This window comes from Phoxinus phoxinus (genome assembly GCF_949152265.1).
Source record: "Phoxinus phoxinus genome assembly, chromosome: 11".
NCBI classification, from domain to species: Eukaryota; Metazoa; Chordata; class Actinopteri; order Cypriniformes; family Leuciscidae; genus Phoxinus; species Phoxinus phoxinus.
Genome location: NC_136886.1, coordinates 27,872,737 through 27,900,688, shown reverse-complemented (window position 1 = coordinate 27,900,688; position 27,952 = coordinate 27,872,737). Strand labels below are relative to the sequence as shown.

At 37.9% G+C, this 27,952-nt stretch overlaps 3 protein-coding genes across 7 annotated transcripts; 2 read left to right on the top strand and 1 right to left on the bottom strand.

Moving 5' to 3' along the window:
- Positions 1–264: 264 nt before the first annotated feature.
- cUnh7orf57 (chromosome Un C7orf57 homolog) lies at positions 265–9,724 on the bottom strand. 4 transcript variants are annotated; one of them, XM_079629202.1, is made up of 8 exons: positions 9,583–9,724; positions 9,022–9,095; positions 8,458–8,634; positions 8,110–8,203; positions 7,669–7,795; positions 6,777–6,853; positions 6,551–6,657; positions 265–1,097 (listed from the first exon to the last, which is right to left on the bottom strand). In XM_079629202.1, the coding sequence occupies exons 2-8, from the start codon at positions 9,077–9,079 to the stop codon at positions 1,045–1,047; spliced, it is 693 nt and encodes a 230-aa protein (XP_079485328.1). In that variant the 5' UTR covers positions 9,080–9,095; positions 9,583–9,724; the 3' UTR covers positions 265–1,044. The 4 variants fall into 4 exon arrangements, with proteins under 4 accessions (XP_079485328.1, XP_079485326.1, XP_079485329.1 ...); XM_079629200.1 differs by having other exon boundaries at positions 9,010–9,095; positions 9,583–9,717; XM_079629203.1 differs by having other exon boundaries at positions 6,551–6,654; positions 9,583–9,717.
- A 504-nt stretch (positions 9,725–10,228) lies between these two features.
- Positions 10,229–15,865, top strand: LOC307007323 (cytohesin-interacting protein). The gene is made up of 8 exons (XM_079629214.1): positions 10,229–10,470; positions 10,645–10,685; positions 10,854–10,908; positions 11,073–11,169; positions 11,261–11,351; positions 12,445–12,511; positions 12,738–12,804; positions 14,687–15,865. Exons 1-8 carry the CDS (start codon positions 10,294–10,296, stop codon positions 14,746–14,748), a joined length of 657 nt encoding a protein of 218 aa, XP_079485340.1. The 5' UTR covers positions 10,229–10,293; the 3' UTR covers positions 14,749–15,865.
- A 2,103-nt stretch (positions 15,866–17,968) lies between these two features.
- On the top strand, positions 17,969–20,607 carry ermn (ermin). Of its 2 annotated transcripts, XR_013799613.1 has the most exons (3): positions 17,969–18,586; positions 19,275–19,979; positions 20,022–20,396. XR_013799613.1 is itself a non-coding variant. In XM_079629204.1 (2 exons), the coding sequence occupies exons 1-2, from the start codon at positions 18,283–18,285 to the stop codon at positions 19,655–19,657; spliced, it is 687 nt and encodes a 228-aa protein (XP_079485330.1). In that variant the 5' UTR covers positions 17,969–18,282; the 3' UTR covers positions 19,658–20,607. The 2 variants fall into 2 exon arrangements, 1 of the variants encoding a protein (XP_079485330.1); XM_079629204.1 differs by having other exon boundaries at positions 19,275–20,607.
- The last annotated feature ends 7,345 nt before the right edge of the window (positions 20,608–27,952 follow it).

Here is a 27,952-nt window from a genome sequence, read left to right as displayed (position 1 = left end):
TTTTTTTTATTAATTATTAGTATACACTAATTCATTTATACTAAATTATTAGTGTATTTCAAATGATATTAAATAGAAATTATATTATTATGGTTGTTTTTACCAATTTTATTCTCTTTTTAGTTTTAGCATTAAAAACTAAAAACTAATCTCCTCTTTGGATAATTTTGTTCACATAAATATCGGAAATAAAAACATATAAGGATAACAGTGCATTCATCCTGTAAGGCTGACCTGTGAAACAATGACCACGAACAGCAAGCATTTCATGCACATGCAATTTTATTTAGTTATCATTTATAGGCATGAACTGACAGCAAGTGTAAACATAACTTATACAGCATTTAACACCAAAACAACTGAATCAGAGATTATTATTTACCATCACATTAATACTAATAACAGACATTCACAATCACGAACTCCCTAAACCCCCTTCCTGTTCTCAAAGGGCATCTCCTTACTTTACGTAATAATTCATGGTAAGATGGCCTTCTTGTGTGCTCATCATGAAACTCAGTTAACTAATAGACCATAAGAATACTCAAAAGTGTTCAACCAGTTTTTTTGCTGAAGTGAGTAATAATGTATGTTTGCAGCTTACGCATTTTGTCATATTCATTGACAATGTGAGGTGAGAAAGAGCTGTTTAACGTGGCATAAGTACAGTTTAAATGTGCGTGTTATCTTCAGTGTTCCTAAGGTTTTGGCACAGTATTGCGCCATGACATGAGCATTAATGTATAAGTGAAAAATTAATATGAAAATCAGCTCTACCTTGGCATCAATGCTCAATGCATCAAAGATGTATTTTGTAGTGCACATAACCTTTAGTTTTCATTTAGGGACTTTACAAATATTCCTTCCTTCTAGGGTTAGTTATACAGATCACAAGCACCATAGATATGTGAGCCTGACACAAACTAGTCAATGAAGAAAAATAGTGTTTTTGCTTTAAGCAGAGAGCGGGTGTTTGATGCAAAGGAGCTATTGGATACAAGAGAACAACAATTCTTGAAGAAGGGTTTTGGGGGGCATCGTCTTTTATTCCAATTCATCCTCTGGTGCAATGGTGCTTGTCTGCTCAGAGGTAATGCCTAAAATATAAAATGCACACAAATTAATTTTTCAATTACATACATAATTTGACATGCATTAAATGTAAGCAATTTTTGAGAAATTCTGTTGAAAATTAAATCAACACCCAAACAACCAATTTTGTGAATATTTTCTTTGTGTGTGCTGATATATATATATTGCAATATATATATATTGTGTTTGTACATAGTGGATCGGACCAATCCGGCCTTTCATTGGCTAAGGACCGCCCAAGAGGATCGTCTAATTAAGCGAAATGTAAAGCAACCAATTACAGTTTGTTTTGTCCTGTCATGTTTAGGGGCGTTCAAATTTAAAGTTGATGTAGCTATGATAACAGACCGGTGTGCATCTAATATATTATTCATTCAGGAATGTTGTGCAGATTTACTGCAACAATGGCACCAGAAACTTCACATACTTTTGAAAATCCAGCATTTAGTTGATCCTGATAAGTGTTCATTGTCAGTTTCACAAGCCGCATTTCCAATACCCTTCAAACTGCGCAAACTGAAATTGCGAATTAAAAATATGCCCACTGGAAACACGTCAATTCAGCAAAACGTCTGAAACCAATTCAGTGCCATAGATCACAAAAAAAAATAATGCTCGCATGAGGTGGTTTTTCAGGCAATTCAAAAAAGGAATATTTCGCAATGGAAGCACCTTTTCCGCATTTTCAGGTCACCTGGCGTATGTAAAAGTCGATCATTCTTTAAAGAAGGCACGGTGTGTTTGGACAGAAGACAAGACAGTTCTTTATTAAACTCATAAAAGCCTAAAAGTAAGTATCATAGAAAAACTGGATTCTAAACAATAAAGAAATGCCACAATTTATCAAGACCTCGAAGCAGATAGGAGGGAGAAACATCTATGTTTCTAACATCTATGAGGGAGATGAGAAACATCTATGTGCCACTTTCCTTTCCATTTATGCTTGGATAACACGCCTATATCTCCTTCGATAAATATAATGGCTAGTGCGGTGGCTAGGATATACATAAACCTACCAACATCCGTTGCCATGATTTTTGGAATGACTTATCGTGAGAGAAAAAACAAATGACGTTTTAGTCGCATAATATCAGTTAATGGAAGCGCCGTTATTTAGCAATAGCTTTTTTATCGACATTAAGAAAATAACGCAAAAGTTTTGCGCAAATCTGTAATGGAAATGCGTCTACAGGCTTTCTTCTTCCATGAGAGGGTTTGGCCAAAGCCTTAGCCGGAAAAAATGTAATGCCTGCTAACGCTGCGTATGCAGGTAAGTTTTTTTTTTTTATGGATGACAATTCGTTTTGGATTCATCTAGGCTATTTTTTTAGTTAACACCGGAAAAAAAATCAATTTTATAAGAGAAGTCACGGAAAATTGCGAAACCGGTATGATTCCGTTCACGACACTTCTAATTCATTTCTATGGTATCTGCAAACAGTGATTGACTGTTGCACAACTCTGAACGAAATTCAATGACGTCAAGGCTGTAATGTGATTGGTTATCAAAGCACACGTGATCCAAGTTAGGTTACGGTTTCTTCAATGGTAGACCAACGGACCCTCATATCTCAGAATAAAAAGGCCATCTCTGGTTTGGCGTCCCGAGGGCTTTGTTTTCAGGCAGATCGTTAAAGAATCCTGTAGAATTCAACCAATGTCAACTTCAAAACCCCCAAAGTTTTTCCCATTTTGTGGGCCTTAAGCAATCAGATGTTCACACAACGGTCAGTGGGCGACTGAGGCTGAGACTAGCGCTGGAGAAAAGTTAGAGAGCGGGAAGGCCTGAAAAAGTCTCCGATTTCTGTTGTTACCTCGGTTCCCTGAGAGATGGGAACGAGACATTGCTTAGCACAGCTATGCTGTGGGAACCCTTCCCCTTCATAAAAATAATGAAACCTTGTAGGATAACGGCAGTGAATTAACTGCCCAAATGTCGCGACTATGCAAACCTTCGGGTAGTGTAAAATGCAGAGAGGCAACAATGACGTCAGAATAAAAGACTGAACACTTGCACAGCTGGTTGAGCAGCGAGCAGGCAGCTTGCGCAATGTCTCGTTCCCGTCTAACTCCTAACAGTAATAGGATACGTTCGTTTTCGAGAGCGGTCACAATGCATAGCCCAGCTACGCTGTGGGAACCATGTTCAATCCCGCCTTGAGAGCGGCAAAGAACAGCCTGAAGAAACAGGGCTAGGTTTACACCAATCACAGAGTACAACAGCATATAGTTAAACCAATGGCGACGCCAATGAAATGCCAGCTCAGAGACTACCAAAATTTGCAGGCTGCATTTAAAACAGGGCAGACACAACAACAGTGAGCACATATAAGTATGCACATAGACATGCACAGCGTCAACAGCTAAAGCGGTAACAGACTGTGCCCAGAAGCAGTTATTTAGCAAAGCACTTGAGATGCCAAAGACGACACATCCAACTTGTAAAATCTGGCGAAAGTGTTTTGTGAAGACCAGCTAGCAGCAAAGCTTAAATCCTGGAGACATACACATACCTCTAGACTAGACCCATGAAGAGGCGATAACCCTCGTCGAGTGGGCCTTGAGTGGGCATTCCTGTCCCTGGTTCTCATAAGCCAAAGAGATAGCGTCCACTATCCAGCGAGAAAGCCTCTGCTTAGAGACTGCCCGTCCCTTAGCACAATCAACATACACATATAAAGAGCTGGTCCGACTGTCGAAAGCAGCTGAGCGGTCTAAATAACTCTGCAAAGCCCTGATACCCCTTTTCCACCAACAAGAACCGGGTGCTGGTTCAGAGCTAGAGCTAGAGTCGGTTCGGAGTTGGTTCTACTGACGGTTCTTCTAAGAACCGGTTTGCCTTTCCACAGGCTAGAGAGCCAAAACAGAGCAATATCTTACGTCACCGTGTATACATCTCATGTTGCCCAGCAACGCTAGCGCGGCAGCGCCAAACAAAAACACACCAGGCTTGTTCGAGATGGTTCGGCTTCTCGCAGACCGATCGCCGCGTGACATTAAAGCACTGCGAAAGCGATCAAAAGCACAAGGAGTCGTATGCTCTCCAAATACTCCCGGAGCTCTGATCGGTCTGGCCGCTCCGATGCATCTCGAACAAGCCATCAACAATAACGGACGTTGCAATACTATGGATCCTCATGGGATTGCAAAAATACATCGGAATCCAACGCGTTCGTGCAGCTCGCCGTAACTAGACGGATATTATAATCGAGCTGCTATTAGCTCGACTAGCTGCTATTTAAAAATGGCGGTCACAAGTTTCTATTCGTCTTGTTGGTCACGGTAACCCCGCCCCCAGCCCCTGACGCAAGCGGTTCTTACTTGGCTCCGTTCTAGACCCTGCAATGATTTGGTGCTACTTAAGAACCAGTTTTACTGGTTCGGAGCTGGTGCTTTGGCGGTGGAAAAACAAAGAACCGATTTGAAACTAGGCTCTGGCTCCGAACCAGCACCAGCTCTGCCTTGGTGGAAAAGGGGTATGACAGGGCAAACACCGCTCTGAGTGTCAGAGTCATGCGAGGTTGACGACTTGGAAGACAAAAATGGTAGAGAAATGTCCTGCGCCTTTAAGGAAGTAGAAAGAGATTTAGCCACGAAGCCCGGTCTCGGCCGGAGAGTGACACTACAGTCACCAGGTCCAAAATAAATACAATCGCCGTTCACCGAGAGCCTGCAAATCTCCAATGCGCTTAGCCGAAGCAAGGGCAAAAAGCAAAGCAGTTTTGAGAGAGAGCTCCCTAAGAGCAATAGAATCCAAGGGCTCGAACAGAGTAGAAGGAGTCTTCAGAACCAGCGCTAGGTCCTGGGCGGAGAGGGGTGCCGATGAGCGGGAATTCGACGGTGGCTGGAACGAGCGCCGTGGCTTTTGCACGTCACTGAAGAGGCTAGAGGGAGAGATTGGAGCGTTGAGGAGCGCTTTACGGTCCAAGTCCTTAAGGGCAGCTAGGGTTAACCATAGGTGCCTGTGAAGGAACATCATGAAGCCCATAGAACGGCCAATAGCTTGGGCTGAGCGCTTTGTTGCCATGAGCACAAAGTCCGTTTCTGTGCGCAGATCTTTCATGGCGTATGCTTCCCTGTTGCCGCTGTCCAGGAGCACAGCCATAGAGTGCAGCGCGGACACCACTTCGCCAGCGGATGCGTATGCCTTATCAATAAGGTGAGCTGTCAGTCTGCACGGCTTGGACGGCAGGCTAAGATCCGCGCCCAGCGTGGTCAGGGAAGGGCACAGATGCACGGCGACAGTCTCCCCGACGGGGGGCATGCGCACGTAGCCGTGGGCTTTCGCCCCGTCCACGTGGGAAAAGGAGGCCTGTGAAGAGGCATGGACACACGCCGACTGGTGTGCAGACCACAACTTCACCCCGTGCTCATGGACGTCAGGGAAAAGGGGCGTCCTCCACCTCAAAGAAGCCTAGCGGCAGCCCGTCTGGTAATACATAGAGTCTTACTTACTCCTGGTGGGCTCATCCGGAGCGCTCTAATCGAGGTCCAGCTCCATAACCACCTTCTCAAGAACCCTGACAAGCTCCTCCTGAAGGTCTAAGTGGCCTTCTCTGTCGGAGCGTTCTGGCTCCTACGCTGCCCAGTCTTTCTTTAACACCGAGAGGGACATGGAGTCTCTGCCAGTGCCGAAGGAGACAAAGTCTGTGACGATGGGAGGAGGGCAGAAGGTGCAGAGGGCTCTCGTCTGAGAAATGGACTGGGTAATGGAGCGACGGCAGAGGACGACGGAAGGGGTCTCGCCCCCGTAATGCCACGAGTATTATCCCTCCTGGATCTCAAAACGCACACCAGCAGGTCAACGCAGTGCAAGCAGCTGGATACCAAGTCTGCGGCCTCAGCGTGGGCCAGGCCCAGGCAGGCGATGCAGTGGTCCAAATCCTGCAAAAAGTAGCCATCGGATGCAGTGAAGAAGTCAAGAAGTTTCTTCAGGTGCGTCTTTAACGATGGCAATGTAAAGGAAGAGGTTCTGGCGCCATTATCCCCCCTCTGCATTTTATACTGCCCGAAGGCTCGTCAGTATTTGCATAGTTGCGACAATTGGCCAGTTAATTCACTGGAGTGACCACTCCCGAAAGGGAACTGAAGCTGAGGTTGCTTTGTTTCTGCTCGATAAGTAACATAGTTTGCTTCTGCTGTTGTTGAATCACAACTGATTTATCCATACTTGCGCGAGCTGTGTGATGTGCAGGCTGTTAGTCGTTGCCTGTGTTACATAGCATGTTTGTCATTTTGAGGTGGAGCAATGAAGGGAGGGGTGTGTTTCTTTTAGGGTAGGGGTGTGTTTGTTTGGGTATCGATTTAAAATATCAACAGTGTTTGTCAGAAACTGCTTACTGCACCTTTAACCATTCCATACCAAGCAGCACTGCAGCTGCCTCCTACTGTAATTGTGGTTAACACAATGCAAAACTCAAACTACTCATGATATAATAATAAAAACAGGAAGACTCACTTGAAGCATCATCATCATTGGGAGATTTATCCTCATCCTGGGCATAACCAAAGCTTAAAAGTTTGGACATGCTGATTGGAGCTGTTTTCTTCTTATCATGGGAACTGCTATCCAAGAAACAATTATCAAATACTAATATAGACTGAAACCATTTCAAGAGTTTATATGTATTAGTGTCCATTTGGAAAATAATATAGGGGCTAAAAAAATTTTTAGAGACACATACGTCTTTTTGAACTTGTTGGCCTCATCAATATCTTGTAGGGAGAGTTTCTGCATCTCTGATGTAGCATTGTTGACATTCTGTGTGAGGACATTAGATTTTTAGATATTAATTCACAATTTACTATAATTATATAAAACACTGCCGATGAAAATCATAACAAGTAATTCATTCACAATTAATAATTCCAAACTCACAGATCCAGAACATCATTAATAAAAAGAAAGAAGCATGCAGGAAGAATAATAGATGACTAATAATGCAATAAGATGATTCAGTTCCCTGTGTATATGATGAACATGATAGAGAATGGAGTGAGAACCACAGGTCTAATGTTACAGGGTACAGAGCCATTTCAACAGTCATTTGAACCAGCATTCTGAAAGAACCAGTTCTGTATAGTTAAATATGTCAAACTGGTTTTTGCCATGGAAAGTCTTTTTGTTTAGTAACCTTAATCCTTTAAACTATTTGCTTTTATATTAGGCAACTGTAACGTAAAGCAAATCATTTTAAATAATGATTCTCAAATATTTGCAGTATTTAGTGTTCCCAACTGAGTAGCCACACATAGCATGCAATTGTATCAAATTGTATGTATAATAATTCACCATGAAAACACAAAAGGTAATTTGCAAAACTCCTGTTTTCCTGTGAGAGAAAATGGTCTGTGCATTTGTCAACCAGTCAAGAAAGTAAAAAGCAGAATCACAACAAAAGAAAACAAAAATGATTGGACCCCAGTTTTTGCAGAAACTTATTTTGCTTGGCAAAATAAATAAAATAAAAAGATAGCAAGATGGCAATCGAAAGATTGTTTATAATATGGCGGCTGGAGGAAGAATGGAAGGTTCAAATACACGATGGATTTTACGGTCTGTGCTAATCCATTCACCTTGTCATTACCAGAATCCCTGTCCCAGGCTGAACAGTTATCAGTTCCAAATGGGGGGTCCAGTTGCTGTAAGGCCCCTTTAGACTCACTCTTGCTGATTCCGTCAGGGGTAGTTGCATTACTTCCGCTGCAAGCATAAGATCAAAAGATTGAACCCCAGTTTTATACCACCATGGATTGGATGGATTGGGGTTTACTCTTTTATGTCTCTACAATCCCCTGTAAAGTCCTCCATATCACCCTATTAATACGGACCAGAACATTCTTGAATTGCTTGAACATGCCATGCCTTAAATACCAGAACGAATTGACACATGCATAGCTTCTTTCTCCAGGCCAATGAGTTGTAATAAATTGAGATGGTCTCTTATAATCTTGGATCATTCGTCGAACCAAAATTATGTACAAAATAGCACCTTTATTGGGCTGACAAATTCTCACCTCTCTTGATCATCGGGTGAGCCAGAGAACCAATTAGACGGTTTGTAGGTACTGTTAGGTTTTGATTCCACAGGGTCATCGTGCCACAGCAAACCTACAGGATAATTGAAAGATTAGCAGGGCCATAATTACAGGCATCTTTCAAAGTCAATCAGAAACATACTGCTTAGTATGTTTCAGTCAAATTTGTCACTATCACATGTGTTAATTTTTGTAAAAGAAGTAGTCGTTCTGTACATAAATACTACACTTTGGTCCTATAGGACGCTATTCTGAACATGTCGTGAATCACAGCAAAGTTAATGACAAATATAAAAATAAAATTCTATACAGGTGAGACACATTTACCCTTCTGTCCTCCTTGTTTTGCAAGTTTAACATAATCCGAGTCAGAGGCCTGAATTCCTACACGCCGTCCTTTAGTTTTTTCCTCAGGGGTGACGTCGGCAGTCTGAGACAAACCTGGAATCTGTGAAGAGGGTCCAGAAGCTCCATTTGAAGCTTCATGTTGAGTTGATCTAATACCTACAATGAAATTATAATATTTGCACAATTATTCAAGTGGTGCTCATTGCAGAGCCAAATGGCATCCGGCTCCATCTCTCTGTATGTCATGGGTTGAGTTTGACCGAGTCCAGCTCCACCTATGTGGATCTAATGGCTGGACAGATAGAGTTATGGGTAAGGTTAGGGTGTGGTTGGACCTTCTGGCACAATCCATTTTACGCCAAAATTGCAACCAGAGAGGGGGAGCTCCACCCATGGCTCTGCAGAGAGTAGCCTCTACAATAATTTTCTTCAATCTAATACAATATTTATACATATAATGTGACAGTAATGCAAGCCTACAGTGATCTGTAAAAAAAATAAAAAATAACAACGGAATAATTTGTTGCTCACAAGGGCCATTACCCGGTTTTGTCCGGCGATAGTTGGGCTCGGCATCCATGTCTGGTGTCTTGGTGGTCATTGTTGATTAGATAGCGCTGCAATTGCAGAAAGAGTACATTAAGTGCTTAACATTGATTCTAAATAGAATGTTCTCATTTAATCCGTTCTTAAATCATCCAATTAAACCGCGAAATGCTGTCAGTGTCATCTCATCTCGACATATTGAGCTCCGTTGTGTAGACAGCCGTATATCGGCAGCAATCTATTTTACCAAAGCGAATAAACGCGGCTACTACTGATTACGTTTTTAAACACTGTGGTTATTTTAGCAAGTTCTCTAAGGATTATTCTTGTTTATTAGTTAGCTCGCGAGTCAACCTGGTCGCCTAGTAACAAAAGCAGCATCAGGACCACCATAAGCATCATCTATACTAGACAAGCCAATTATCTGCGCAGATTTTAAAAACAGAAATTACAGACATCACGGATAAAAACTAAATGTAGAGCAATATTTAAATATTAAATTACATCGTTATTATTTAGCTGAGGCTAATAAAAGGACGTGGAAAAGACAAAGCTTACGTCGTGTTAACTAGCAGCAGCAGCACGCAGAAGGGGGACGCCTAGATTTCTCTTCTTCATATGACTGAACTGCGCTCTGAACCGGGACTGAGGCGCCTCTCCTGCCACCTACTGGATGGGAAACCATCTTCAAGTGAAAACCATGGTAAAAAACCATGACATGACAAAATTGAGAATTAGAGATTTGAGAGGTAGAGATTTGAGTATAACAGCCTTTGAGAAGGCTGATATAATGAGTTTTTTTTATAAACTTTATTTATAAAAAATCTCATTTATTTGTTTGTTTGTTGACGGCAGTTTAAAACCGTGGTCATTAATTAATAAATGTAGCCGCATTTAGCTACATTAGGTTATTTATTTGAAAATATCTATTTCTGTTTTAATTTATGGAAGACAATATCTGTCCATTTTAAACAAATTATTTAAATAATAAGTCTACGCAAAACGTGCCAAAATAAATTCAAATTCAGTTTCAGATTTATCATTTGATTATTTAAAATTGACTTTGTTAATGCAGCCGTTTAGTTTGTTTTAAACAAGTTGCAAAGGTGATTTTAAACATGATTCTCCATAATTGTGCGCTGACAAACTTACAGTAAATTCAAAAGTTTGTAGTGAAGCCCCGGCCGGGGACTTTACTGCTGTCACGTGACATCCGTTCAGAGGCGCGTGTAAAAGCAAAAGCCGGAGGAGTGACGTTCAGCAGCAGAGATGTCAGCAACACACACTCTGAAGATGACAGCATCTGTGCAATACATAAGAAAACTGCTGGGGAAAAGCAGCTTCGCGACAAACAACCTATTGAACACTGGACACAAAACACAGAAGAACACTAGTGATTATAAACAAACAACCAAAAGTAAAGATGAAAAAAGTCATAAAAGAAACGTAAGGCTTCTAAAAAAAAATTCTCATTGACTTTATTTTTTTAAATGTTGATTCTAATAATTATTGTATAATTTATATTTAACATTTATTATATTATTATTATATAAATAATATATTAATCTAGTATCTAAATTACTTATTTTAATAATTACCTTTTGTGGTGTATTTTTTTAGGTTCTGCAGTCCCAAGACAAGACAACGGAGCAGTGCATACGGTAAAAAAAAAGTTCATATATATATATATATATATGTAGCCTATATATTTACTGATTAACATCTTAAGTAGCCTACACAAATTCAACCCACATGCACAACTCAGATTTGGACTGTTTATCTTAGTCTCTTTCTTACTCATGTCTCTCTGTCTCTCTCTTGGTTAACAGGAAAACTGTTGTTTTAAGAAGAAAAGAAAACGAAACTTTTGGGTTTGACATCCAGGTAACCTTATTACCCGCCCACCTTCTATCCCTCTCTCTCTCTCTTCTCATCCTTATTTCTCCATTCATTCAAGCATTACATGCCTGCCTGAGGGCTTATTATCTGTCAGAGGATAATTGGATTTGGGATGATGAATTGATTGGATCTTTATTCCCTGTCCATAGACAGAAGAGAGAAGCATCAGCGCTGAGCAGGATTTGGGCTCATGTGTGTGTTGGGTGAAGGAGAACAGTCTCGCAGAGAGTAGTGGGTTAATGACAGGTGAGTTATCAAAACACCTGCCCACTTTCTGTCAAGAACCAGTGTCATTCATACTTACTCATTGCTAAATTCTGTTTGTCTCTCATCTCAGGTGATGTTATTATCACAGTCAACAGTGTGTATATTGCTGGATTCACTCAGCAGCAGATCAAGGATTTGGTTCAGAAGTCCTCCTCCTTAATGTAAGACTAAACACTATTGACTTTTGTACAATTTGATATGTTAAACCTTAAATAAAAGTTAAATACACTTTTTTTATGTTGAAAGACTGCTGCTATGTTAACTGCTGTACTGTACCAGACTAACTGGGACTAGTCACAGCACTTGCATATGTAGCAGGGATATGTTGATACAGGGATATGATACACCAGATTATTAATAATTTTGCCCTATTGTTGGGTTGATTGCTTCGGTTGCTCTCCTCATTTGGATAAAAGCGTCTGCTAAATGGTTAAATGTCATGTACAGTAAAACCTGTTAATCGGTTCACTTAATGAACCTGTGTAGTGTAAAAAAGATGTTTGTAAGTAAAAAAAAAAGATAATTTATGGTTAAAATCTACATTGAAATAAAGTTGATATAGGTTTAAGAGATCAGTAAATGTACATACCTCTACAGTAATTAAAACATTGTTCAAATGATTGTATATATATTCAATTTATCCTTTGAATTTTTATAATTTTTATTTATCTATTGTAGATTATATTTTATTTAAATAGTTTCACATTAAATTTAACAGGATTTTATTACAATGTTTTAACAATATCACAATATTTGTATTAATTCTGTCACAAAAGCTGCCACTATGATAGAATGTGTGTGAGTGGGTGTATAATGGCACAATCCAAAGCAGTAGTAATTCCATGAATAGTAGTAGTTGCATTGTTATTACTTAAAGTCGGAATGGAACAGAAGTTGTGATAGTCTTTTCTTTCATATTGTGACATATCTGAGAAACGTCAGCTCAGACAAGACAAATTGTAGCCTTCGCACCAGTAAACATTTCATCAGAGAGGAGATGTCAGGAGGGGAAGTTATTTTGATGAAAGATTACGAGGGCACATGAATAAAAATAAATGATGTGCACATATTTATAATACATATTAATAATAAATATTGCAATATCCCATGAAAAAAATAAGAATTTTCAAATTTGATTTCATGGTGACTTTAATATACTCCGTGAACAATTTAAAACCTAGTAACCCTAGTTTTCATTGTAAATGCCTCTTGATCTGAATATAATCTTTATGTCTTCTCTTTTGTGGACTGTAGGATGGAGATTATCAGAGGTGCTACAGAAAAGCAGAGACAATTGCTTGGCAAGCTTCATCTTCTGCAGGTGATTTTCTTCAAAAATATTTAACATTTCTTAATAACATAAGTCCCATTTTTGTACCCTAATGATGCATTTCACTTCATAATCATTCTTGTCCTGACTGTTTTGCGTAACTTGCGTATCAATAGTTATTTACAGTAATTATGTTGTTTTGGGAAACTGTGAAAGTTGGTTTCCTCTTGCTTAAGTTTTTCTTTCTCTGTGTTTCCCCCTCACATTCACACAACAGCGTCAGTTCACTGAGAAACACGAAGAGCTTCAGACACTCATCACAGAGGAAGTGCGTCTAATTGGAGGTGTGTTAATATGTGTTTGTGTGTGAGAGATGTGGGCATACTCTACCCACAAGAGAAACGCATCATTTCCCAATAAAGCCACGGTCTGCCCTCCAGATATCAACAAAAGCATCTGTGTGTGCACGCATGCCTTGTGTGTGTGTGTAGAAATTCTACTTTTACAGGAAGATACTTTGCGGACGATTCTTATCATTGTTCTAAACTTCTAAAGTAAAACTTCAGCTCTACACTGTGAAAAAAATGTTGTCATGTAATTTAAAATGCGTTTCATGTGGTAACAACGGCATATATAGAAGCTTATTTCTACTGCGGAAATATAAAATAAAGGCAATTGCGAATTTATATTTCATAATTATTAACTTTTGAGTTTATGTCTCTCAATTCTGGGAAAAAAGTCAAAATTGTGAGATATAAACTTGCAATTGCAAGAAAAAAATCAGAACTGTGAGTTGATCTCATCTCCGACTTATTTTCTCAGAATTTTGAGATATATACTCGCAGTTGCGAGTTATACAGTTCGAATTGCGAGATATAAATTCTGAGCAGAATTCTGAGATAGAAAGTCACAATTACCTTTATACATTTTATTTTTACTCCATAGTGGAAACAAGCTTCCTATCACAGGTTGGCTGAGTGTAATCTAAAAGACAATGCGTGACACAGAATGGACAATAAAACAACTCTTTAATAAACAGAGAGAAATCTTATAAACACAATCCATGTAACATTAACACGAGACCATGAACAGAGGTGAACTGAGGGATAAATACACAGATGAAAGATAATCAATGGAACAGAGAACAGGTGAGGTACTAATTAGAAACCATGACAACAGATGAGTAACTAGAGCTAAGGCAAACGATGACAGAAAACAGGGGCCATTTACACAACACCGTTTTCAACTAAAAACGCATTTGCACCATTTGTTTACACGACAACGGCGTTTTGGGGGCCTGAAAAAAAAACACTTTTGAAAACGGGTTTCAAAGTGCACGTTTTTAAAAACAATACCATTATTGTCTCTGTGTAAACTACAAAAATGCTAATTTGTGAATACGCTGACGTCATTTGCATGCATATTATGTGTTCAGTATATAGGCACAGAGTGTTTCGGCAAGCGAAACTGCAGCCAGAGATGTGCACGCTCATGGTTGGACCACACGCACGCTTGCATGAGCACGAGCTGTTCATAACTGTTCATAACCAAAGGAGCATCAGCCGCGAATCTTTTGTTTACAATTATAATGTCTTCAGGGGTAATAAAGTTATAAATCCCGTGTGAGCCTTAGAGCAGACCCCCTATGTTTACTCTCGTCTTATTCCGACGCCTGTCTGAGTCCAATTTGGCCCTTTTGGTTGCACTAGACAAAAGTTTTATTTTTTTTATCTTACGTGGAGTTTGCGTTGGTGTTTGAAATGAACTACAATCAGGTCTCTTGCAATCCATCTTCTACAGAGACTGCCAGCGAATACACAAACCTGCACATAGCTATGTGAGCGTGCCGTGAACGCGCATGATGTCACACCCAGTCTAAAATTCGGCCCGAATCCCTCTTATTTATTTTACTTTACAGGATTATAGGAACAATCTCAGTGATCAGAGAAGGGCTCATTCAGCCCATCAGGCAATTGTTTAAGCATGTATGGGTTAGAAAACGGGTATTTTTAACATGAAAAGTTGCTTAATGCACCTTTAATATACGAAATATAATTATCCGATCATTTTGACCCATACAATGTTTTTGGCTACTGCCACAAATATAGCCGTGCGACATGTGACTGGTTTTGTGATCCAGGGTCACATTTGAGTTATCTTCTATTATGTTCACACAAACGCTTTTGTGTGCCAGTAGATTAAAACAATGTTTTCCTTTGTTTTCAGGTGCCATGGAAAACATCCAGAAGCCATATGCCCTTACAGAATCTTCTGCTAGCCTTTGCTGACAGTATGGATAGTTGTGTTCCACTTACAATATAATCAAACACACCTAATCAAGGTTCTGGGCTTCACTTGAAAAATACACACCTGTGCATCAGAGTAAAGCTGAAAGTAAACACTGTCGTAGATCAGGCACCTTCTACTCCTAAACCATTTTAAAGTTACAAGACTTACGGCCACACGGTCAAAGAGACCCTGTTAAGACAGGATTGAAAGCATCTATAGCAAATATTGATGTATAAGATGGTATTATTTATCTATTTATTTTAATTATAGTGCATTTCTGTATGATCTATACTGTAGTAATTTGCACTATTAAGCAGCAGTAATTTTTATTGTAAATTTATTTAATTTGCTGTACTGTTTATTTTAATCTAATATATATTTTGTCTCAATGTTTTATGTATTCATACACAAAGTGTTTTAATATATTTTTTCATTTTTATATTTATACAAAGCCTCTTTAATAAACTTTCGTAACTGGTGTTTTGGTGTAGCACAAGCGGGTTCTTCTTAGGCTGTTTCCCACAGTACACTTAATCTTGCTGAATGTGGTTTGCATAAGTTGATTTGTCTGCTGTTTGCTTCTGCTGATCATAGGTTTCCCAGATATCATCTCTGTCAGTGGTAAAATACCAGATGCAATTCTTAGTCACCGCAAAGATCTAAAGACTAGCAGGAAATGACACGTCAGTGATGGTTCATTCTGTTTCAAAGAAGAAGAAAAATGGCATTCTCATCACTTTTATAGACTTAATTGACAGTAGAATGACTGGCAGATGCCTCATTCTATTTTCCACCTCTCTGAGACCCCATTTTTGGCTTCTTTAAAGACTTTGTAGAAGTTGTTGCAACATCTTTACAGTATTGGAAGGCAATCATATAAAGCTCAAGGTTAACAGGTTAACGAAAGGTTATTAAGTCATTGTGTTAGACTTGAATATCTAAAGTCTATAAACAGCTGGTTAGGATGGACCTCATTATGGTTGTATGACTGCACCAGAAGCCTGTTATCTGTGCTGATTTAAGATATTGAGTACTTTCATAAAGAGAATTTATAGACCCTTGTGAAAAAATACACTTAAGCAGATTTAAAATAAATAAATACTTATGGAAAACTCTAAAAGAATGTATTAAATGCAAAATTAATATTAACCTTAGAGCATTTCTTAATCCACTTATACCTTTATATTATGTAACTTCATAATTACTTGACAATTGGATGTACTGCTGAATGTACTGACAAGCAATTATGGTAAACTAAAATACTTTAACATCACTTCCATTCAAACTAAAATCACGCACTTTACATGTGCTTTAGTGGGTTAGTCAACATACAAATAATTACATTTTAAATCATGACAAAAAAAGATAACTAAAACCATTTAAAATTTACTATAAATATGCACTTAAAGGGATAATTCACCCAAAAATAAATTTCATCCACTCACCCTCATTTGGATGAAACCGTTGTTCCAAACCGGTAGGAGTTTCTTCTTCTGAACACAAAATATATTTTGAAGACTGTTGGTAACAGACAGTTGATGGTAGCTATTCCAGTTGACTTCCAGAAGAAATGAAAAACATACTATGGAAGTCAGGGGCTACAATGAACTGTTTGGTTACTCACATTCTTCATGTTCAGCAGAAGAAATAAACTAATACAGGTATGGAACAAAATGAGGGTGAGTAAATGACAGATTTCATTTTTGAGTGAACTATCCCTTTAAGTGGCCTTTTATTTCTAACATTATATTATTTCCAAGTATTTTTATAAAACATGAAAGTTCCCATTCAATTTAATTAAACATTTTTTTTTCAAAAGGAAACAGTGCGGGTGGGGTTTGTGTGTGTGTAGGGGGGGGGGGGGGGGGGGGACAAAAACAGTGTAACAGATCCACTGAGGAAAGTTGCAGTTGGATTCAAGTGCAGTTTTATTAAAGATTATGTAGAACAAACAAAACAAGACGATAACTTAAAGGGATACTTCAGAATTTAGCATTAAGCTTTGTATCAGTAGAATTCCTGTAGTATTTTCAAATTACCATGCTTCCCTCCCTCATATCCCCCTGAGACAAGAGATTTATGTATTTTTTGTCTGTAAAACATCCTCAGATGACACAAAAAAACTTAATTTTGCATCAGCGGAGGATTTTTTGGCCAGAGGCTAAAAACTACAGCCAGTAGAAGGCGCTAGATCCGCATGTTTTCAACCCACCCATAGAGGGTGGGATCTCACTCACAGAATGTACAAATAGTGTCAGACATCTTTTATTGGAAGCTAAGCTAACAGGTTCTTATTCTGTGGAGAAAGCTGAGTAGTATAGGGGTTACCATCCTCTTTTTCCCAGACATGTCTGGCCGGGATTTTTTGTCTGGCCAAAATGTCCGGGATTGGGCTTTAGCTTTCTGCAGTCGCCATTCATTGTTTTCATGCACACCTTTTGTTTCAATCTAACTGAATTCATTCCGATTGGTGAGTCTGAATGTAGTGTTTACATGAACGCTAAACATGTGATGGGTTAATGTGCGTTTTAACATTGCTAAGAAAATTCCTGCTCCTCCACCGGCCTCTCGTCGTTCTCCCGCGGCCCTCAGTCTTGTCCTGCTCGCCACAGTAAACATAATGAATGACGACTGTAGAATGCAAAAGCCGAATCCCGGACATTTTGGGCGGCCTCGAAATCCCGGGCACGTCACGGAGACTCACTAGTAGCCTAGCCTTGTTGTTTAACTGTGTTCTGTTACCGGTAGGAGGGGCCTAGTAGGGCAGTGAAGCAAGTGCATTCTGGGAGTTGTTGTCTTTCATCCCCATAAGCCACAAATAAATTTTCTGGCTTTTCTCAGTCTAGAAGGCTCCAAATTCAAAAATAATTTCACATTTCTACTACATGAATAACTCATTTTAATTACACATTCATCTTTAAAGAGGTGAAGTATCCCTTTAAACTAGTTGATAAACATGACCATAAACGTAAACATAAACATGAACTTGCAAGACTAGAAGCATGAGACTTTCCAACACCAGTTACGGGGAACAATCAACAAGAGACAATGGAAACAGGAGGGCTATTGATACACAAAGACTAATGACTTAACAAGACACACTTGTGAATAATCAACGAGGAACCAATGAGAACATGACTCATAGACAAGAGAACCAATCAGAACACGACACATGAGACTAGGGAAGCACATGACTAGATCACATGATGCAAGGGAATCACATGACAAACCAGGAAACCATGACTAAGCTAAATGACAAAATAAAGACATGAAACATGAACCAAGCAAAACTCAAACCAACATGACAAACAGATTCTGAGAAGGACGACTATTTGGCGTCTCAGTGAGATGTTAGACTGTGGAAAACTAATATCCACCTGTCAGAAAGTGTGTCATCTTTATTTCAGTGTGGTAAACACAACTTTGCAGTAAGAGAACACCAAGAACTTTCCCGTTTTCAAAAAAGTTCAAAATAAAGGGTGCCACTTTTCAAACTGAATGTCCCGTCTCTCAACCATCAATCTTACAATCCCATGCTCACACCCAGAATTAGAAGCCAAACAACACTTTTTTTCCTAAACAATGGGGATGAGAATCTCCTCAGCTCCGCCACTGGGAATGAGAATGAGGCTGCGTCACCCAATGACAGCCAGATTCCATTGAGTCGTAAACTAAAGGGAGGGACACTGACACAGCCATGCACAGACTGCTCGCCACAAGAGACTACTTCTGAGCATCCTTCTCCTTCAGGGCCCACTCTTCTTCCCAAATCACAGGAACTGGAGTCAGACCCCACTAACAAACCTCACGCAGTACTGCTGAGCCAACAGGAACAAGGTAAGACACATTATTAAGTGAGTACAGTGAGGTTTAAGAGTCAATGTGGTGGTTGTACTGACAATGCAAATCTTCTTCATTGACTGTTCATTGGTTTTGAAAGGTACAAGTTCACTTTTCACATTCAGGTGGTTCGGTTTACTTGTTCGAAGTGCATACGTTGTTTTATGTTGAGGAAAAAACTAGTTTTGATAAGGTATTTCTAAGATAGATTTCATAACTATAAAGAGAACAGCAATAATACTTCCAAAATGTAATTTGAAAGATGTCTAGACATGGTTACTTGATGTTTTTCTGTATTGATGGAACATCATGGCACTATTTCCTAATTCTTGAATATTATGTAAGGCCTCTCATTTGTTGGAAGAATTGTGTACTCGCTGTTCTCATTCCAGCAGTTGGTCGCTTTGTTTAGTCAAATCAAATTAAAATTCCTCAAAACAACTTTGCATCTTTTGCCAAGTCTCTTCACCAAAAGTCCTTTCCTAATTTGGACGTGACAAACCATTGCGATTAATGAAAAGACACTGATTGTCAGTTGAATACCAACATTGGGTGATTTGGTGAAATTACAGCACAAGAAAAACTATGTTAATTATCATACAAACTGATCTATGCTACATTTGAGAACTGGAATTCAAATAGAAGAGTTGTGTCTCTTTTCCTTTATCAACTGCTCCAATCACAGGACAGGAAGTGACATCAATGGAGCACAACGCCAAGGACACATTTGAAGCTGAGAAAGAGCAAATGAATGGTCAAACCGAAGAAGTACCTCAAGAGACGGCGACATCTGAAGAGCCGGCGAATTTAAGAGAGAATAAGAAAGAAGAGGAAATAAGTGTCAATAAAGCAGATGAGAATGAAGGGGGGAAAACGAAGGAAGAAGAGGAAAAAAACGAGGAAGAGGAGCCTGATGTCCAGCCTTCGGTTGAGATGTCAGGCCAAGAGTACGAGAAGGATAAAAACAACCGGCCTGTTTGCAGGTACAACACTGTCTGCTACAGGAAGATTAAGAAAGGAAACACAATGCAGAGAATAGATGAGTTTGAGTCCATTCTGAATGTATAACAGTGAATGTCGTCAGAGACATGCGTAAGAACTGAGTCTGTCATCATGTATGTCTTCATGTGGTTGTTTAACTTCTTCATAGTTAAAAGACATAACACATGCTCACATGAACAGTATTTTATGACAGTTTATTTTCAGTTTCTTAGAAATCAGTAGTTATCTTTAAAGCATCAAGGAAAGCAGACACGTCTCTGGTCAAGTTAGCAGTGAGCCAGAAAAACATTTATTTGTCTTTATTTATTTGCAAATTAGATTTTTCATTCATGAATGCTCCTCCAAATAACATGCGGTCTCTCTGACTGATGCAGGCCTGATCTATATTGTGTAAGTATATGTGAACTCAACATGAATGAATTACTGGAAGAGCTTATAGTTACAGTAAAGCAGTATGGAGGACATTGTTGTATTTCTGTTAAAAATGTCAAAAAAGGTTTTTGAACTCTAATGTAAACTTTCTAATGTTGTGATTATGGATATAGCTTTGTAAATGGTGCTCCCACCTTTTAAAATACTACACATAATAGTCATTTCAGCATTTTATCATTTCCCTATTTAGATCTGTATATGTATGTAGGCCTATGCAATCTGTGATTATATTTTTGGACAAACAGTTTTCATTGTTTTCTATAATGTTACTGGATATCTCACTGTAAAAAAAAAGTTGCTGTCTTAAATTTTTAAGTACAATCAACTTGGATATTTAAGTCATATCCACTAAAATTACATTAAACTGACTTTTTTAAAAAAATTGTTGAATCTTGTATAAGTTTTACAAGTTTTTTTCCCCCAAAAAAAGTTGTTAAAGCAATGTAAAAACACATGTTCTCATAACATTAATCATTTATTTTTTTCAGTGATACTAGAAATTATTAAGTCTCTCTTTCTCTCTGACTGCACAAAACTGCAAAATATGTTTTTGTCCCATTGAGTTCGAATTAAAAAATCTGTGCAATAATTGGCTTGAAAATTTAGATATTAAATTTGAATGTAGGCTATTTATATAATATAATATAATATATCATATCATATTATATTATATTATATTATATTATATTATATTATATTATATTATATCATATCATATCATATCATATCATATCATATCATATCATATCATATCATATCATATCATATTATATCATTTCTTATCCACTAGATGGCAACATTGTTTTGTCTTTATGTAAAGGTAAGGACATGACCTGCTTCTGTCTACTTTTACAATACATCTCTGTCTTCATTGGAATTTTGAACATTATATGTGAAGTCTAAGTAAAATCCTAATTGTTATGGGTCTTGTTATGCATATTTGTATAGAATTGAAACATTCATAAACTAAAGAAAATACATGGTCATGGATTACTTGTAACAAATAATTTCGACAACCCTTCATAAACCAATCTAATATACAACCACAATAAAAGGACAACCTAAAACGACCAGCTCAATAGCATAAAGAAGGAAGACAAACCAACAAATTGTTTACCTTTGTTTAACTAATCATTTTTATGTGGCATCTAATGTAAGCATAATCAAAGTAATGAGATATTTACTGCAGTGATTAGTTTCATTTGGGTGTTTATGACCCGACGGACTCTTTTATTTATGTCTCTGTGTTTCTGGCCCCTCTCTAATTGCTCATTGGGAGTCTGTGTGGGTTTGGTGTTGTTTCCTCTGTTAGCTCTATAAATGCTTGAACTTTACAATACAAATCTCACTAATTGCTTTTTATTTGAAGGCAGTTTATGAATATCACCTCCATTCCTCCAAGCACATTACCTGCTGCCGCCTGATCGTAATGTATTACAGGTTACTTTAATGTTTTCATAATTCGGCTGTAGGTTTATTTAGGCAAAACGAGACAGGGCTTTTGGCCTGGCTTGTTTAAGTCAGGTCCGGGCCTCATTTGAATGGTGACAAATGTCATGCTGCCATGGCAACGGGAGGTTTGTGACTGTTGTGGCGCACCGTCCCTGGGCTGGGGGTCGGAAGGCACTTCCTGGGCAACACACGTCCCCTGTGGTTTAGGGTCGTAATTGACCTTTCCTGACAGAGCGGTGCGGCTTTTCATTCTCTCTCGCTCCATCACGTTTCTACTGTTTCCTCTCTCTTTCTTTCTGTTTTTGTCGCTCTCACTCTTTCTGTCCCCCCAGAAAGCAGGTTGCATCACGGTGGGCTGAAATGCCACTCTTGGCCCGGGGCTTTTACGCAGCTCTTTCTGACTTCCTCTGGCTCTCTTTGCCGATTTGAGGCATGTTTACGCAATAACGACCATGCGCTTGTCTGCTAGTTGGTAGAGGTACTGGAGAAGGTTGTTTTTTTATCAACTCTCCTCCTTTTTAAAGCTCTAAATCAGTCTGGTTTTAGAGCACAGTACATAATCTACTCTTTTGAAAGCGTTGAATGGTCTGTTACTAAGTGTTGATGCGGGTAAATGTGTCATTCTGGTTCTTTTGGACCTTAGTTCAGCCTTCGACACAATTGATCACTCAATTCTTTCGAAACTTTGTGAGCAGTATTTTGGCATTAGAGGATCAGCTTTAAATTGGTTTTCGTTAAGGGAAAAACTTCTCCTCCTTTTCTCCAGCTTGTACATGTGGTGTGCTGCAGGGTTCTATTTTAGGCCCTGTTTTGTTCTCCCTATATCTGCTTCCATTAGTCAATATTTTTCGTATATGAGATTTCATATTATTGTTATCCAGATGATTTTAAGCTTTAATTTCTTTACAGAACATGTCCCTCAGTTGTTGGTCGACTGTTTAAGCGATGTTAAAAAGCTCCAAAAGTGTTTGTTTTTGGTCCATCTGAACGTACCAATATTCTTTCTAAAAGTCATGGCCCTATAATCAGCACTATATGTTCTCAAGCAAGAAAATGTAGTTTTACATTTTTTTACTCAACACTCAAATTTACACAAATAAATTCAGTTGTTAAAGGGCACCTATTATGGAATTTTGAAATGTACCTTTCATGTAGTGTGTAACATAGATCTAAGTGAACAAAAACATCCTGCAAAGTTTGAAATATGAAAGTGCACCGTATATAAAGTTATTGTCTTTCAAAAGTGAGAGTCGACTCTGAGTCATTTTTATGAATCGTTAGAAGACCGAAGCTTTTTCTCTGACTAGATGATGTCAACTTGTCAAGTTATTTGAATATGATACGCCCACTTATTGCTCTCCAAGGCCAGGGGAAAATATCATGGCGACTAGACGCTGTGTTCTGAAGTGCGGCTCAAAAGCAAACTTTTTTCATCTGCCCAAGGAGGAGCATTTGAAGACTAAGTGGCTACAATTCACTATACCACAGAAGTATAGTCCGAGCCTTGTGCTTTGTTCGCGTCATTTTTGCTTTTTAAATGCAATCAAACTTGGATTCGCGAGCTGGCTGATATTGAAGGAAGGTTCAGTTCCAAGTGTATTTGCATCAGCTTTCTCCTCCGTATCACAACCTGTAAGTGTTATTAATAATTTTTGCTTTTATATTTTATGTAGCATGCTTAATAATTATTTAGTTTGTTGTGTAAGCACCGGTTAGCTTCTAGGTCTTCAATGACAATTGTATTGAGATATGTGAAGTGTTTGTCGTTGTTTTCGGAGTTGTCTAAAGAATAGAGTAATACCTCGTAGTAACGTAACTGCATTTTTTTTTTTTTGTAAAAACGTTATGTTTATGCATCGGGCTAACGCAAACAAAGACTGATTGTGCTTTTACAATATGAACTCTGGGCTATGCTCGCTAACATAACATTAAATTATTTATCTTATTTTTCGTTTTTTACTACAAACTATAAAGCAGTGGACTATAATCATTATTATAATACAATTTAATTGATAAAAGCATCATTGTACTCCGTGTTAAAAATAAGTATTATCTCTGTAAAAACTGCTGGGTCATCTGACCAATCAACGCAGATTAGCGTCGCGCAAAGGCTATATGGGGAGGCTGCAGACCTGGAGCCGGTAGATATAGGACCCAAACAGTTTTACGCCCCTGGCAGTTTTACGCCCCTGTTTTTCCTGATGCGTCCAGTAGGGAGATATACTGCGAAATAACATCATTAAATCGACGCCAACACATTAATAACCCGTCCATAGACTTGACAATTTTGTGTTTTTTTGTTCATTTAAATATAAACGCTACAGTGTAGATCTGCACGGATTAAAATAGAAAAATAGATGCAGATATTCAGTCGGCGTTCACTCTCTTCACTCAGCCTACCGAAGACTTTTGTTTTTGTGAATTGAAAAATTAAAAATACACATAGTTGGATCAACTACGTGTTATGACAAGTAATGATATGACCTACTGCAGTTATAGGCCTACTCACCGTATGTTTTTATATGGAGACTAAGTGAAATATGTTGTTGTGAATTTATATAAAGTTACATTTAGATATTAACCATATTTAGACCATTAGACATACAGGACCGTGTAATCATATGGATCCTCGATTTAATATCTGCTGTACTATTCTCTATTGGTCGTCATACAGCTACAAAACAGTGTCCTACATACGTGGTAAGATAAATTTAAGCCAGATCGTCCTGAACTTTTTGGTAAATTCTGGGCAAGTTTCATCTGCATAAAGACAGAACCATCCAATGTCAAAACCTTTAAACTCAAAGGTTTCTAAAACAAATAATATCATTGAGTCTGTTGTAAAGAACCTTTCATTTTTTATTGACAAAATTTAATATTGTATTGATTTGTGTAGCCTAATTCAATCTCTTTTGATGTCCGTATACCCCCCTTGTTTTTTTTTCTTTTTTTTTTTTCTTTTTTCTCACTGTTAATGTCTGTATCCTTCTATTTGCAATACAAAATAAATAAATTAATTAATTTTAAAAAAGATTAAAACATACCTCAATTCGTGTCGCTGTACAGTCCCCCCCTACTGGACGCATCAGGAACAACAGGGGCGTAAAACTGCCAGGGGCGTAAAACTGTTTGGGTCCTATATCTACCGGCTCCAGGTCTGCAGCCTCCCCATACTCCGCAAAGGAGGGGTTTGAAAAACGAGTCGTTAAACGAATCATTTGGGAGTCGGTGAGCAAATCAGGTAAAAATAAATGCATATTATACGAAAACAAAAGTGTTTTTTGTCATTGCATGCATGTAAAACTGTTGTTGGGGACTCCCTAAACAACATTAGGAACATTTTAAATGTCATAATAGGTGCCCTTTAAATCTGCTTTTTTTCAGCTTAGGGCGATTGCCAAAATGAAATCTTTCTTTCTTTCCATTAAAAACTGTTCATCGAGACCGGACAATTGCAATTCGTTGTATTTAGGGGTATCTTGTCTTTCTTGTCTCCAGTTGGTCCAAAATACGGCCAGACTTTTAACGGGAAGAAAGAGGGAAAGTATTACACATGTATAAACTAGCATTGGCTCTCTGTTGAGTATCGAATCCAGTTAAAGACTTTATTATTTGTATGTAAGTCCTTGAATGGTTTGGCACCACATTATTGATCTGATCTCCTTTCTTTCCATCAGACCAATAGGTCTTTACCTGTTTCTGTCAGTCCTCTTTTTTTAAAATCTTTGCTAATGACGCCGCTTTTTACATTGGCTTATGGGTTGAGATCTGGTATTGCTGAGATCATATTACTGGGATTATTTGTATTGTTTGTTGCTATGTCTAATTTGTATTACCGTTGTAAATTTGGGATTGTCTTGTTTTGTGTTATCTGTTTTTATTGTTATTACTTGCTTGCAGCACATTGGTTGGCCTTGCCTTCATTGAATGTGCTGTAAACTAAACTAAACTTTTATTTTGCATTGAAGTATGGGTTACAACATATTCTGTATTAAACAATTTAATATTTGAACAGTGAAGCCACACTAAAATGTATCAATTTTATTGGATTATATAACAAAGCATCATTGGATGCCAAGTTGCATTTTGTTTAGAACACACAGCAGAAACACTCTTTACAAGCAAAACATTTTAAAAATGGCTTTTTATGCTAAAAATACTGTCCAATTAAAGTAAAAAAATATTCTTTCTGGCCAAGTGAATGGACTTTCTGGTCACATTATGTACTTGATGAACTTGATGTACTTGATGTACTTGAAACAAACATTAACTGAAACTTATTTTATTTCAGCTAATTGTCAAAGCTAAATTTCTCATAAATATTAATAAAAACAACTAATAAAATGACAAAACACACAACAAAATTACTTACATTTTTAAAAATATATTTAAAAAAATCTAATAAAAAATATTAACAACAATTATAATTTTACATAAATGATAACAAATAACCCTGATTGTGATTGTGAAACTACATATGGTTGCTTTGTTGGGATAGTGGTTTACAAATGAGGGTCCACGGAAAAGACAAGAGTTTCTAAATAATTAAATGAGCTGACATTTACAGATTTTGATAATATTTAAATTTGAAAAGTTTCATGCTACTTGCTAAAGACAAGTCGGAAATCATATAAAAATGAATCCCAAATAATTTTGCTATTTTCAGGTTTATATAAAATGTACTAGAAATAAGAAATATTTATATTTTAAAAATGTTTATATTGCATCTTTTTTTTCTTTTTTTACACACAATTTTACTTTTACTTTTTTAAACAGTATAAATGGGATTTTATAAATTAAATAATTTTTAGGGTCTCTGTGTTTTTAATTGTCTAAAAGTGTCCAAATATTTTTGTGGACATTATATTAATGAGCTGTGTGTAAAAACAACTCTTGTAACAGTAGGCCTACAGTAAAACCGTGCTGCTTATTTCATGTGCAAATGAATCCACAGATGCTGCCGTGTTCAACATCTTCATTCTCAACAGATCTGCGAATGATATATACAGAATAAATGATGATTTGAGAGCGAGAGGTGGCCTCGGAAGCGTGAGTCATCCGTCAGTGTTTGTGTGCTGTGAGAGCGGCCCACTGTGGCCTGACTCTACGGCACACATTCATGAACCCCCCTCACGCCATGATTGCTCCACAATGACAGCTTTGTGAAGGATGGAAGAGAGCTGCTGTGGAAAATATTCAAGACACTGAGAGAAAGAGAGAGACAATGAGACAGAAAGAAGAGCTATCAAAGTGTTTTGTTCACAAAGCCTGCGAGTGTTCTGGCCCCATTGGAAACTTTCAGCCGTTCAGTTGAGTTTAAAGGGGGTGAGAGACAAATAGAAAGCTTGCGTCTTGTGGTAAACATGGGGTGGGGTCAGGAGGGGTCATTTTTCTCTGTGCATTCACTGGGTGGGTGTGATGGAGGCCTGTTCCGCTGTCCATTCTCTCTTCAGGTCAGATCCAGAGACCAGTGGCGTCACAGCGGCTCACAACGGACATGCCACGACAGAACACAGGAACTGATGACGTCTCCGATCCTTTAGGGGGGGATTCGGAGTGAAATAGCCTTCTGAAAAAATACTAATTTCTTTGCATGGGGGGTTGTTTGCTGCACTTGAAAAAACACACAATAATTCACTAAACAAAATGGCAGTAAAACCAATCATTTTTGAAAGACTCATATGCCATCTTACTGTAAACTCCACATTGTCACGGGATGATAATAGAAGATTTAAAATAAAATGTAAATAAATTAATTAATTAAAATTCTGTTTAATTTAATTTGTTATTAATTTATGTTATTAATTGTTAAAATAATAATGAGAAATTAATTTTACTCTATTATTCTTGATATTAAGAATAAGAAACAGAGGAAAATGCAAGAGATAGACAGTCTATTTATTAAAAGGACCACACACACACACACACACACACAAAATGTTATAGACCACCTGTCATAATAAATATACACATATTTTAGAAAACTGTCAAAAACTTTGACAGTAAAAAACTTTAAAAATAAAAATTGTATTGTCATTTATTAGGCAAATAATAAACTCTCTGTTCACACAAAATACCCCCCCCCCAAAAAACGCCTTGATAACAGCTTGCATTCTTGCTGGCACTGTTTTTATGTACAGTACTTTTCCACAGTCTCTTGTTATTGACTTTCAAATAGTTTCCCGTTCCAATTGCTTTTGATGAAACTTTTGTGCAATCTATCTTTGAATCCACTAAATCCCAATTTTGTTCAATAGGATTCAAGTCCAGACTTCGACTTGGCCAACTGTGACTAAAGAGCTTACGCACACTGGTTGATTAACCATTACAGAAACATAAAAAATTAATTTGGTAATCAGCAGCTATGGCACAAATCTTATGGTTTTTTTTGTTTTGTTGCTTTTTTACAGCTTGATTTCACCATAAACAAAAACTAAATGGAATCAGAATTTTCAGAAACAAAGACAACATCGAAAT